At 50.8% G+C, this 13,443-nt stretch overlaps 1 protein-coding gene across 1 annotated transcript in view; it reads left to right on the top strand.

Moving 5' to 3' along the window:
- The first annotated feature begins 4,206 nt into the window (after positions 1 to 4,206).
- The window catches only part of ARAP3 (ArfGAP with RhoGAP domain, ankyrin repeat and PH domain 3), a 57,562-nt gene continuing 48,325 nt past the window's right edge, over positions 4,207 to 13,443 (top strand). Inside the window, 3 exon segments of the mRNA XM_056862301.1 lie at positions 4,207 to 4,222; positions 4,897 to 5,128; positions 12,308 to 12,330. Of these exon segments, the coding sequence (XP_056718279.1) occupies positions 4,207 to 4,222; positions 4,897 to 5,128; positions 12,308 to 12,330 (271 nt within the window).

The raw sequence follows: 13,443 nt of genomic DNA, 5'->3' as shown, positions 1-13,443 counted from the left end.
TGCTGCTGAACTAGGGGGTGCTGTAGCAGCAGCTTCTCCCAGCATTAAAGCATATTGACAGGAGAAGCGACAGTAGACAAAATTCTTCTGCCCACACAAGTATCCAAGGCACAGGAGCCCCAACTAAATCAGTCAGAAAAGCAGCCGTTGACAAGCAGGTGGTCAGCACTGAATAAACAGGAAGGCATTTGTACATCTGCAGAGCGGCAAACCCAAAGCAAACTTCCCATGCATAAACGGCCTGTTTAGTATAAAGAACCTGTTCTCATAAATTTCCTGTGAATCTCGGCTCCGGGATTTTGTTTAGCAATGGCTGGTAGGGGGGAAATTTAAAACGTCCTTCTAAAACAATCAGGATTGACAATCACTGTGTGCTAGGGTTGCCAGGTCCCTCTTCGCCACCAGCGGGAGGTTTTTGGGGCGGAGCCTGAAAAGGGCGGGGTTCGGGGAGGGGAGGGACTTCAATGCCATAGAGTCCAATTGCCCAAGCGGCCATTTTCTCCAGGGGAACTGATCTCTGTCGGCTGGAGATCAGTTGTAAGAGCAGGAGATCTCCAGCTAGTACCTGGAAGTTGGCAACCCTACTGTGTGCTGTGAGAAAGTCTGACCTTTCGTTTCTATGCCTATCTGAAACCATTTGGAGATTAGAAGGAGGGCAAGAAAGGCCCCAGAGGCAAAAGCGAGAACCAGAACCCAGTACTGAGTATGGTAAAATTACCAAGATTTTGCTTCAACTTTGTGTGGGTCCTCTTAGCCTAAATCATAACTTCGGCCCCTTTCAGCAAACAATCTGCTCTCTCCAGTGGGAGTAGGTAAGACAAGGAAATGGAAATCTTTTGCCAAGAGGCCCATGTGAAAACATCCAGGAACTGGTGAGGACTGAGAGTAGGGAGCACTGTGGGACAGCCTTCCTGTTTGGCCTGTGGCGAAGGGGAGCCTCCCAGTTTGCAGGGACGGGAGAGGAAACAGGAAACTGCTGCAGGGTCTGAGATTAGCCAAAGCCATGCAATATTCATTCAGATCTCCGTCCCGCTTGCTGCAGGTAGCCACCTGGGTCCCTAGCAAAATCCAAAGCCAAAAGCTTCTGCTAAGAACAATCAAAACAACACCAGCCAGGGTGTGAGTTTCCCAGCTCTCCAGAACTCTTCATCAGGGCTTGTGGCTCACAGCAACGACACCGACCTACCACCCAGCGAGGGCTGCTATGAAGGAAATCCGGCAAAACAACAGCCTGTTGCCTCAGGGCCATTCCTTGGGCTTATTAATTCCCAGACCATAATGCTCAAAAACCCTACAACCTCAACACACATGCAGAGATCTAACAGTGCACCTACTCGACAGGTAACAGGGACCAAAATGTTCCATGAATGAGTAGGGTTGCCAGGTCCCCCCAGCCACAGGCAGGGCATGGAAAGGTAGGGTTGCCAGATCCAAGATGGGAAGCTCCTGGAGATTTGGGGATGGAGCCTGGGGAGGACAGGGACCTCAGCGGGGTACAGTGTTGAAGAGTCCACCCTCCAAAGCATCCACTTTCTCCAGGGGAACTGATCTCTGTAGTCTGGAGATAGGATGTAATTCTGGGATATCCCCAGGTCCCTCCAGGAAGCTGGCATCCAGAAGAAGGAGGAGGAGGAGGAGGAGGAGGAGGAGGAGGAGGAGGAATTGGTTTTTATATGCCGATTTTCAAACTGGCTTACAATCTCCTTCCCTTCCTCTCCCCACAACAGATACCTTGGAGGTAGGTGAGGCTGAGAGAACTCCAACAGAACTGGGACTAGCCCAAGGTCACCCAGGTGTCTTCATGTGTAGGAGGGGAAAACCAACCCAGTTCACCAGATTAGAGTCTGCCGCTCATGTGGAGGAGTGGGGAATCAAACCTGGTTCTCCAGATCAGAGTCCTCCGCTCCTAACCACTACACTAATCGAGTGGCATTCTTCAAATGTGGAAGGAGATGTTAATAATATGTGCAAGGTGGTAACTGGGTAAGCCAGATGAGAAGAATTTTTCTTCTAAACCTTTTCCTGGGCAAAAGAAAGCAAACCACTGGGTACCACGGTTAAGTGCCAGGCCACTAAATGGGAAACCACTCATCCAGGTGGATGCTTATCAGACTGGTAACTTTTCCTGAAACCTGGCTCGATGAACAGGAGGGGATGGGTTGTCACGACGATTACCACCAGTTTCTCAGTTCATCAACAGGCTATGCCCAGTGGTTGGGGGAGGGTTTCACCATGATTCAGTCTCCCTCTCTGAGTGCTGTGTGTTCGAGGTAGGGTTGCCAGCTCCAGGTTGGGAAATACCTGGAGATTTGGGAGGTGGCGCCTAGGGAGGGCAGGGTTTAGGGACGGGAGGGACATCATTGGGGTATCATGCCATAGAGTCCACCTTCCATAGCAGCCATTTTCTCCAGGCGAACCAATCTCTTTCGCCTGGAGATCAGTTGGAAGTCCAGGAGATCTCCAGCCGCCACCTGGGGGTTGGCAACCCTAATTCGAGGGTTTGTATTCAGGTTTGGGATTGTGAAACAGATAAGGATTCTGGTGGGGTACCTCCGTGTGGCCTAACAGTCTCCCTTCCCGAGCTGGTCTCAGTGGGGGTTGTCAGAGAGGCATTTCATCATCCAAATAAACACATAATGGAAATAAGCACAAGACATTGGTCCATCAAGGTCAGTATTGTCTATGCTCACTGGTAATCAGTCCGCATTAGACTCCGCATTAACAACCGTTGTTCTGAATATTTCTAATGTATCCATCTATCCTATTCAAACAGATATATATATATATATTCCAATTATTGCAGTCTGAGGGTGTGAACAAGATACTGGGATAAGTGAAGCCCTCCACTGGCCCTTTAGATCTGTGCCCATCACAACTTATAAAATTAGAAATGTCTCCATGCTATTGCTCATGATAAATAATTCTCTTTCATAAGGATCGTTCCCTCCGGCTTGAAAAGAGGCTGCAGTGAGAAAAATACTAAAGAAATCAGCTTTAGGTGTGAAGGATTTAAAGAGCCGTCAGCTAATTTTGATCAAATCTTACGTTTCTGAGCAAAGTTCTTGTGGAAGCGTTAGGCAAGCAAAACTCCAGGGTCTCCTTGATCCTCTTGATCAGGGGTGTCAAATATGCGACTCGTGGGCTGGATGCGGACCCTTGAGAGCTCTTATTCGGCCCGTGAGCCAGCCGAGGCAGCCAACCCCCCCCCCACACACACACACACACAATCTGGGCTGGCGAGCTTGCTGCAGGCTTGCCAGCCAAGGCAGCCCCCCCCCCCCGTCCCAATCTGGATAGGTGAGCCCGCTGTGGGCTCACCAGCAGAGGCAGCCATCCCTCTAGTCCTGAGATGTCAATGATCAAAGACTGTTAAATAAAAGAAAATACTGTAAGAGTGTTATTGTTTTAAGCATGTTTGTATTTTAAGTAAAAAATATCATTAATTGGCTTTGTCTTCTGTAAAGTTTGTATCTCTGGTACCTGGCACTGAATTTTATGGTACACAATGGCCCGGCCTGACCAAGTGACATCTATGCCATATCCAGCCCTCGTAACAAATGAGTTCGACACCCCTGATCTAGATCTTTCCCAATCTGGAGTCCAATCTGGTCAGAAACCAGCTTCGTCACCCTGACCTCTCACAGATGTCAGTGTTGCTATCCTTCCAGCATTGGCCACCTGGCCAATTGGTGTCATCTTCTGTGGGTTGGCAAATCTTTCTTGGTTGGCAAATCCCACAAGATGTTATGGGAGACTTCTCTTCAGCCTTCTGGTGTTCTTCAAGGGTCCTTCATCCCCATGCACGATCTACAAGAAGCTACTGGGAAAGATCTCCAGGTGGTGGCTGGAGATCTCCCGCTATTATAGCTGATCTCCAGGTGATAGAGATCAGTTCCCCTGTAGAAAATGGCCACTTTTGCAATTGGACTCTATGGCATTGAAGTCCCTCCCATCTCCGAACCCCACCCTCCTCAGACTCCACCCCCAAAATCTCCAGGTATTTCCCAACCCGGAGCTGGCAATCCTGTTTTGTAGGGGTCCTTTTATGTTGGAGAACCAACATAAAAGGTCTTATCTCTCATAGAACCATAGAGTTGGAAGGTACCACCAGGGTCATCTAGTCCAACCCCCTGTACAATCCAGAACCCACCTCGCAGGAGTGTCGTGAGGCTAAAATTGGAGCGGAGCAGGTTCCCCCCCCCCGTCATGTCCATGCTCATGGGTAGGGTTGCCAGGTCCCTCTTCGCCACTGGTGGGAGGTTTTTGGGGTGGAGCCTGAGGAGGGTGGAGATCGGGGAGAAACTTCAATGCCATAGAGTCCAATTGCCAAAGCAGTCTTTTTCTCCAGGTGGACTGATCTCTATCGGCTGGGGATCAGTTGTAACAGCAGGAGCTCTCCAGCCACCACCTGGAGGTTGTGCAAAGGAATAGTAACAAGCTCTTGCAATATATGCAAAATAGTGATGTTATTCAAAAAGTGCAAAAACATGCAAGGTTACAATAATATGACGAACTTGCACTTATAGACGTAAGCCTTCCAAAAGGAAGTCAATCTTGATAGGCACAAGCTTTACAAAGCTTGTGCCTATCAAGATTGACGTCCTTTTGGAAGACTTATGTATGTAAGTGTAAGTTCGTCATATTATTGTAACCTTGCATGTTTTTGCACTTTTTGAATAACACCACTATTTTGCATATATTGCAAGAGCTTGTTACTATTCCTTTGCACAACGTGACTAGTCCGTGTAGGTGCTTCCTTCGATTAAACCACCTGGAGGCTGGCAACCCCTCTGATGGGGCAGGGCTGCAGGTAGGGGGGCCGTCCCCTCGGTGGGTATTGCGGGCCCCAGCTTCGCGCAGCCCCCGGCTCTTCTGGCCCTTCCGCGGCGTTCCCAGCCTGCCAGCGCCGTCGAGGCAGCCGGAGCATCGCGGAGAGGGGAGGAGAGGGCCGGCCGGGCCGGGGGGAGCTGCCGTCGGAGGGGCGGGCGCGCCTGGCTCGGGACCGCCCCAGCGGCGTCCGGAGGGAAGCAGCCCGGCCGCAGCTCCTGCTCGTCCCCGGGCCATGCCCGGCTCCTCTCTCCGTCGGCGGGGGGCCGCGGGCGGCGGAGACAGCGTGGGGGAAGGAAAGGTGAGGCCCAGGGACGTGGTGGGGGGGAGAGGAGACCCCCGGGGTCACACGGTTTCTTGTTGCTCGCGAGGTGCTCAGATTGCTTTCCAGCTCTCTCTCTTTCTCACACACACACACACACACACAGAATCATAGAGTTGGAAGGGACCACCAGGGTCATCTAGTCCACCCCCCCCGGCACAATGCAGGACATTCACAACTACCTCCCCCCCCACCCCCAGTGACCCCTGCTCCATGCCCAGAAGATGGCCAAGGTGCCCTCCCTCTCAAGATCTGCCTAAGGTCACAGAATCAGCATTGCGGACAGATGGCCATCTAGCCTCTGCTTTAAATCATCCAGGGAAGGAGTGCTCACCACCTCCCGAGGAAGCCTGTTCCACTGAGGAACTGCTCTAACTGTTAGAAAAGTCTTCCTAATTCTTCCTCTTCTCTCTCTCTCTTTCTTGGCACGCCTTCCATTTCCACTTTGGTTCTTGCTACCGTCGGGTTTGCAGCGCTCGCTAGGGGTTGGCACCTGGCCTAGTGAAGAAGAAGAAATCTCTCCCTCCCTTTTTTTTTTTTGCCATCAAGTCACAGCTGACTTTTGGTGATCCCTGGTGTGGTTTTCAAGGCAAGAGATGTTAGGCAATGGTTTGCCATTGCCTGCCTCCGTGCCTCACCCCGGTAGAGAGAGCCAGCGCGGTGTAGTGGTTAAGAGCAGCAGACTCTAATCTGGTGAACAGGGTTGGTTTTCCCACTCCTACACATGAAACCTGCTTGGGCCAGTCACAGTGCTCTCAGCCCCACCTGCCTCACAAGGTGTCTGCGGTGGGGAGAGGAAGGGAAGGTGATTGTAAGCCACTTTGAGACTCCTTAAAGGTAGAGAAAATCAGGGTATAAAAACCAACTCTTCTTCCTTGGAAGTCTCCCATCCAAATATTTGCCAGGGTGGAGGCTAAGAGTTAGTGACTGGCCTGAGGTTACCCAACAACATTCCACGGCAGAGTGGAGATTCGAACCTGGGTTTCCTAGGTCCTCGTCCAACACCTTAACCGCTGCACTGCACTGACTCTCTCCCTTCCCTTTAATAGAGGCTTAAAAAGGTAAAGGTCCCCTGTGCAAGCACCGGGTCATTCCTGACCCATGGGGTGACGTCAAATCCCGACGTTTTCTAGGCAGACTTTGTTTGCGGGGTGGTTTGCCAGTGCCTTCCCCAGTCATCTTCCCTTTACCCCCAGCAAGCTGGGTCCTCATTTGACCGACTTCAGAAGGATGGAAGGCTGAGTCAACCTTGAGCCGGCTACCTGAAAGCGACTTCCTTCGGGATCGAACTCAGGTGGTGGGCAGAGCTTTTGACTGCAGTACTGCAGCTTAACACTCTGCGCCACGGGGCTCTTAATAGAGGCTTAATGGACTGTTATTTGCCATGTGGAGAGCCAGTGTGATGTAGTAGTTAAGAGCAGCAGAACCAGGTTCGATTCCCCGCTCCTCCACATGAAGCCTGCTGGGTGACCTTGGGCCAGTCACGGTTCTCTCAGAACTCTCTCAGCCCACGCAAAGGCAGGCAAGGGCAAACCACCTCCCAGTGTCCCTTGCCTTGAAAACCCTGTGAAGCTGTGACTTGACAGCACTTGACGCACACACATATTTAACATGTTATGTTAGTTCCCTTCATGCCCTGGAAAGCTTCACTTGCCCTTTCCACGCATGAAGCCTCTATGAAAGGGGCAGGGTTTGGGCAATCTTGGTGCCAGCGTGAAACCCAGCCAGGTCATTTGCAGAACCGTTGCAAAGGGCCTATGATGGCAGCTTGCAAGAGGCTGGAAGGCGTCGGGGGGCCTTAGAGGGCGAAAACGCATCGTCGCTTTAGCCTCCTTTATTCCCTGTTTCAGCCAGGATTCAGCCAGGATCAAACACATTCATTTTCACCGAACGTGTGTTCGATCCTGGCTGATACTGGGAATAAAGGAAGCTAAAGCGACTGTGCGTTTTTGCCCAAAGTGTGAAAGGCATGGGAACAGAGGAGGCAGCTATTTGGGAAGATCTGGGGTTTAGCCAGGGCCCCTTGTGCAGTTGCATCAGGAGGAGGAGGAGGAGTTGGTTTTTTATGCTGACTTTCTCTACCTTTTTAAAGGAGAATCAAACCAGTTTACAATCTCCTTCCCTTCCTCTCCCCTCAACAGACACCTTGTGAGGTAGGTGGGGCTGAGAGAGTTCCGAGAGAACTGTGACTAGCCCAAGGTCACCGAGCTGGCTTCGTGTGGAGGAGTGGGGAAACCAACCCGGCTCTCCAGATTAGAGTTAGCCGCTCTTAACCACTGCACCATGCTGGCTCGCTGGCTCTGTGGAGGTGAAACTGGTCCAAATGCCCCTTTGTATTATACATTCTAGCTGTATCTGAAGAAGTGAGCTGTAACTCACAAAAGCTCTTACCCTGCCAGAAATTTTATTAGTCTTTAAGGGCGCGCTACTGGACTCTTGTTCTTTTTCCACTGCTACAGACTAACATGGCTACCCATCGTAATCTATACAAATGCTTCTGTGATTTATCTGTACTGAGGAGACAAGGAGATGGGGAAAGGGATTCCCCATGAATTTGCAATCTTTGTCAAACCTTTTATTGGGAATGTTCGCCAGGAATTCTGCTGCAAAGGAAAACACATTATGCCCGATTTGTTTACCATGATCACCATCTTCTCGGTTTTGGTGTGACCAGAATCCCAGGCAACACAAGGTGCAGAGAGGGGCCCCTCCCTCCTGAGAAATCCAGCTTCCTAGTCTAGTGCTGAGGGCTCATTCACTTTCCGTTAGCCAAAGAGGCCACTGGAGAGAAAAGACACACAGACCCAGCTACGACTTCTTGTGTGCTTAGTAAGCAAGGCTTAGTGACAACGTGGTCAGCAAAATTGCGCTGGACTTCCATAACTAGCTCAGATTATGGCCATATACTGGAACGAGCATGAAGAAGAAGGGTTGGGTTTTTATATGCGGACTTCCTCTACCACTTAAGGAAGAATCAAACCATCTTACAATCACCTTCCCCTCCCCACAGCAGACACCCTGTGAGGTAGGTGGGGCTGAGAGAGCTCAAAGAGAGCTGTGACTAGCCCAAGGTCACCCAGCTGGCTTCACGTGGAGGAGTGGGGAAACCAACCCAGTTCACCAGATTAGCCTCCGCCGCTCATGTGGAAGAGTGGGGAATCAAACCCAGTTCTCCAGATTAGAGTCCACCACTCCTAACCACCGCTCTTAACCACTACATCACGCTGGCTCATGGTCAGCGTGTAACCAGAACCCAACGTTGGGTGCGGTGGAACACAGGCAGGATGGTGCTGCTGCACTCGTCTTGTTAGTGGCTTCGTAGAGGCACCTGGTTGGCCACTGTGTGAACAAACTGCTGGACTTGATGGGCTTTGGTCTGATCCAGCATGGCTTTTCTTGTGTCCTTATGTTCTTATAATCATCAAGTCATATTCTTATCATGTATGGTATATGTGCTGGAGAATTTAAAATTTTTGGGAAGTGTAGCATATCAAGGGAGAAGGCTAGCCTAGAACTCTGCTCCCTGTCATCTAGCTTTCCATGTGCAGAATTTTTTTGTTAATGGAAGCACCCTCTGTCTTTTGAGTCCCCACCTGGTGTCCGAAGCTCAGGTGCAGCTTTACCACCTCCGTGAGGGCCAGATGACTCATTGCACTGGAGATCCCTGCTTGCCCTTCTAGAAGAAGAGTTGGTTTTTATATGCCGATTTTCTCTACTGCTTAAGGAAGAATCAAACCGGCTTACAATCACCTTCCCCTCCCCACAACAGACACCCTGTGAGGTAGGTGGGGCTGAGAGAGTGTGTCTAGCCCAAGGTCACCCAGCTGGCTTCATGTGGAGGAGTAGGCAAACAAATCCAGTTCACCAGAATAGCATCTGCCACTCAATCAATCAATCAATCAATCAGAACCTTTAATGGCATATGGTATCCGCCACTCATGTGGAGGAGTGGAGAATCAAACCTGGTGCTCCAGATCAGAGTCCACCACTCCTAGCCAATGCTCTTAACCACTGTACCACACTGGCTCTCTAGGACTAACGACAGCCCGGGAAAGGCCAGTTTCAGCCCAGAAGAGTCCACCCTCTTCCTTGTCCAGCGCTGCAGCCCCCTTCCAGGTCACGAGAGATCCAAGCAGAGGTCTCCACGTTGTTTGGTCTTCAGAATTAGTTCTTTGTCAGGCCGATCAGCTGACGCTATGCACAAAGCCTCTGCGTAGACGTGCGCGCACCTCCGTCCACAGCGCAGAGCTGAAGTCATTCCTCTTTGGGATGGGTGGGGAAGAGCAGCAGGAAGGAAGCCTGCCCTGAACAATGGGAGGAAATAGAGGAGCGGAGGGGGAAGGAGCCGGCGACAGCGGAGGGAACACAGATGGCCGAGCATGGGCCAGCCTGGCTGTCCTGCAAAGGGGGCTCTGGAGGGTATCCCAAAGCCCTGCTTCAGCACAGGACTGTGTAGGGTTGCCAGGTCCCTCTTCACCAGTGGAGGGAGGTTTTCGGGGCAGAGCCTGAGGAGGGTGGGGTTTGGGAAAGGGAGGGACTTCAATGCCATAGAGTCCAATTGCCAAAGAGGTAGGGTTGCCAGGTCCCTCTTTGCCACCATCAAGAGGTTTTTGGGGCGGATCCTGAGGAGGGCAGGGTTTGGGGAGGGGAGGGACTTCAATGCCATAGAGTCCAATTGCCAAAGCGGCCATTTTCTCCAGGTGAATTGATCTCTAGCGGCTGGAGATCAGTTTTAATAGCGGGAGATCTCCAGCTACTACCTGGAGGTTGGCAACCCTTGGACTGTGGCACATACTGCCTTGGGTGAGGAGAACTTGTGGGAGGAGGGTAGGGTTGCCAGCCTCCCACCCTCCGGGCCACCTGGAAGCCAGCATCCCTAGAGGACGGAGAGGCATCAGCGCTGTTCTGGGGTACCTAGAATGGCCATCTGGCCCCGGTTATTCTGGAAGCTGCACAGGCACAAACTACACAGATTTCCTAACTGGGGAGGGGGGTGGAAGGGAGGAGAAAAAGTACCAGACTTGGGGGGGGGGACATTTTTCTGCTGGTGTAGTGTGCTAGCGAGTGAAGGCGGCATGGTATAGCCCGATCTTGTCAGATCTCGGAAGCTAAGCAGGGTCGGTAGTTGGATGGGAGACCACCAAGGAAGACTCTGCAGAGGAAGGCGATGGCAAACCACTTCTGCTTCTCACTTGCTTTGAAAGCTCTTTCCTGGGGTTGGCCTAAGTCAGCTCTAACTTGACGGCACTTTACACACACACACAGTGTGCTAGCCTAGAATAAGCTGCGGATTAGGAAGTCCTGAGTTTGGATCTTGCTTCTGGCATGAGTTCCTTAGGGAGGCTCAGATAAGCTGCCCCCATACCAAACAAGAGTTTATATAATTTTTACATCTAGTAATGTATATGAAGCCCTTTTGGACTCAAAAGCACTGTATAAATTCTAAATCCCTACACCTCTAGCCCAGGATTGGTTCTCATACAAATGGACAAAACTGTACAAAGATTTAACCCACAGCATCCATTGAAGGGGTGGCGCCCCAGTTTAGCAGACAGATCTGACTTCTTAAAAATATGAATTTGGGGATAAACCTGCCTCCCCCAAAAGCCAGCATGGAGTAGTGGTTAAGAGCAGCGGACTCTAACCTGGAGAGCCAGGTTTCATTCCCTGCTCCTCCACATGAGCGGCGGACTCTAATCTGGAGAACCGGGTTCAATTCCCCATTCCTTCACATGAAGCCAGCTGGGTGACCTTGGGCCAGTCACAGTTCTCTCCGAACTCTCTCAGCCCCACCTGCCTCACAAGGTGCCTGTTGTATGTGTGGGGGGGAGGAGGTGATTGTAAGCCTCTTTGAGATTCCTTACAGTAGAGAAAAGCGGGGTCTAAAAAACAAGTCTTCTTCTTCTGATGGTGCCATCTGTTCATGCACAAAGATGAAACATAAAATGCGTGCACACAAACCTGCTAGAGTTCAGTGGCATTTTGGGTTGCTATAGTAACCCAAGCAGGGCACACAAACCCTTGCAGTGGCAAGCAGCGGTAGAGAGCTGGGAGTGGGGGGGCAGGAAGAGAACTAGCAGGAGAGGGAAGCTGGAGCCAGTGGCAAAGTGGGGCAGGACCTAGTAGGCTCCCCCCACCCTTGTATTACTTAGTATCACCGGGAGAAAACAGAGGTCAGGTGAAGTGTTTCCATGTATATCTGAGAGGGGAGGTATGCTGTAGGGAGAATATAGTACACTGGTGGATTCTGTACTAAGTGGAGGAGGAGGAGGAGAGTTGGTTTTTCTATGCCGACTTTCTCTACCACTTAAGGAAGAATCAAACTGGTTTGCAATCTCCTTCCTACAACAGACACCCTGGGAGGTAGGTGGGGCTGAGAGAGCTCTAAGAGAGCTGTGACTAGCCCAAGGTCACCCAGCTGGCTTCATGTGGAGGAGTGGGGGAACCAACCCGGTTCACCAGTTTAGCGTCTGCCGCTCACGTGGAGGAATGGGGAGTCAAACCCGGTTCTCCAGATTAGAGTCCACCGCTCCAAACCACCGCTCTTAACCACTGCACCACGCTGGCTGCCTGGAGCTGGCGTGGGGGGGTGTCTGATCCAACCATTAACTTTTTTGGCTCCTGAGCGTGAGAATCACTTTAGCACAGATTGGTCAAGCATCCCCTGAAAGAATCCAGAGTGCTCCTTTTACCTTTGCAAACAGAACACCCTTCAGTGGGCCAGGGGCATCTCTTCGGGTAAAAGGCAACCATGTGAGTCCGGCGTGTGCTGGCACAATACAGCAACTGCTGTCCTGGATCATGCCAAGTTCTGTTTCCAGCAATGGGAAGTCACAACCAAGCTGTGAAGGCGCGTGCCATCCTCCGTGGTTTGGCCTCGGCTTGGTTCCCGGAAGGTCCGTTTCATTATCGTGGCTAAGAGCTGTCAGTTGGTGCCTCCTCTGTGGATGTGTTTGATCCTTTTAAAAAGCCATTCCAGAACACACTCGGCCAACTTCTTTTTCTTTCTGCAAGGATCCATTGTGAATTTAGAGGGGGGGGGGATGCATTTGGAACCCTAGCAGGGGGAGGAGTCAGCTGGGAGCGGGACTTGGAGCAGGAAAGATGTGGGTGGGGGGCGGAAGGTGTTGACCTTCCTCTGCCCTTTCTTTGCTTTAGAACGCCTCCGTTCCAAACCCGTTGTAGGAAAAATCAGAAAAACTCTTGCGTTTGTGTGCATTTGCACACACAATGTGGTGAGGCCGTGTACCTTTTCATCTTATCGTTATCTAAGACCTTCCTTTAAACCAGGGCAAATCTGGGATGCACCAACCTCCTCACAAAGCACCAAGAAACAAAACTGAAGAGGTGATACCTGGAAATCTTATTATTATTGTTAGTTAGTTAGTTTGTTTGTTTGTTTGCAAGAAGGGTGATCAAGCAGGAGCTGAGTCAGCCTGGGAAAGGGAGGGGGTTGTGATTATTTGCCAGCTCCTGATTTAGACTTAGGCCTTTTATGCACAGGTTGTTCCCATCATAAACACACACACACACACCTGCCTTCTTCAGGGCTTTGTTTATTTATGCATATATTTTCTGACCTTCGGAAGTCACCTCGCTCTACCCCCCCCCCGTGTTTCCTCTCGTTTTCAGGATGCTGTTTTACCCCAAGTTTAAAGTCTGCCTTGATGCCAAATCGAAAGCCAGTCCTGTCAGCCTGTCATTCCAAATCAAAAGCCAGCATACTTGTCACTTCTGCTTTTTCTCCCCACCCCCATTCTCACTTCTCCCTGTCTGTCCCCCTCATCCAACCCCTCCCCTCGAAGTCATTATGGAGAGTACTAGCAAGAGAATAATGCTGGAATACCATGAGGCTGCTTATTTGGTCAGTTTCACAGTGAGTGTGGGTCAGTTTCAGTTCTCAGCAATGTGGAACAAAGCCCGGCTGATTTGCCGCCTCCTCCCCTTATGCACGTCTTCTTATAGGCATGAAAGCCGTTTTTTATTTGCGAGTGCAAGATTACCGATAGAACAATGAATGTCACAAATTACCATGTAAGTGTTTTTATGTTCTTATGACCCCTGCATTGAGTTATGCAGAAACAAATGGGGCGGGGGTGGGGGATGTTGTTTGGATCCTTCTCTGCTTTGGCTGTAAAATGGCCACTCGGTTCAGTTAAAATGAAATAATCCCACGGTGGGGCTGGCAGGGGCGGGTGACATATTTCAAAAATATTACAAAGCAGCATTTTCAGGAGGGAGGGACTCACGCATGGTTCAGAAGCCCCTCATTTTCGCTGGGGTGGATAATTGAT

Source organism: Euleptes europaea, chromosome 17, assembly GCF_029931775.1.
Source record: "Euleptes europaea isolate rEulEur1 chromosome 17, rEulEur1.hap1, whole genome shotgun sequence".
In the NCBI taxonomy this organism is placed as follows: Eukaryota; Metazoa; Chordata; class Lepidosauria; order Squamata; family Sphaerodactylidae; genus Euleptes; species Euleptes europaea.
This window is presented reverse-complemented; position numbering and strand designations above follow the sequence as displayed.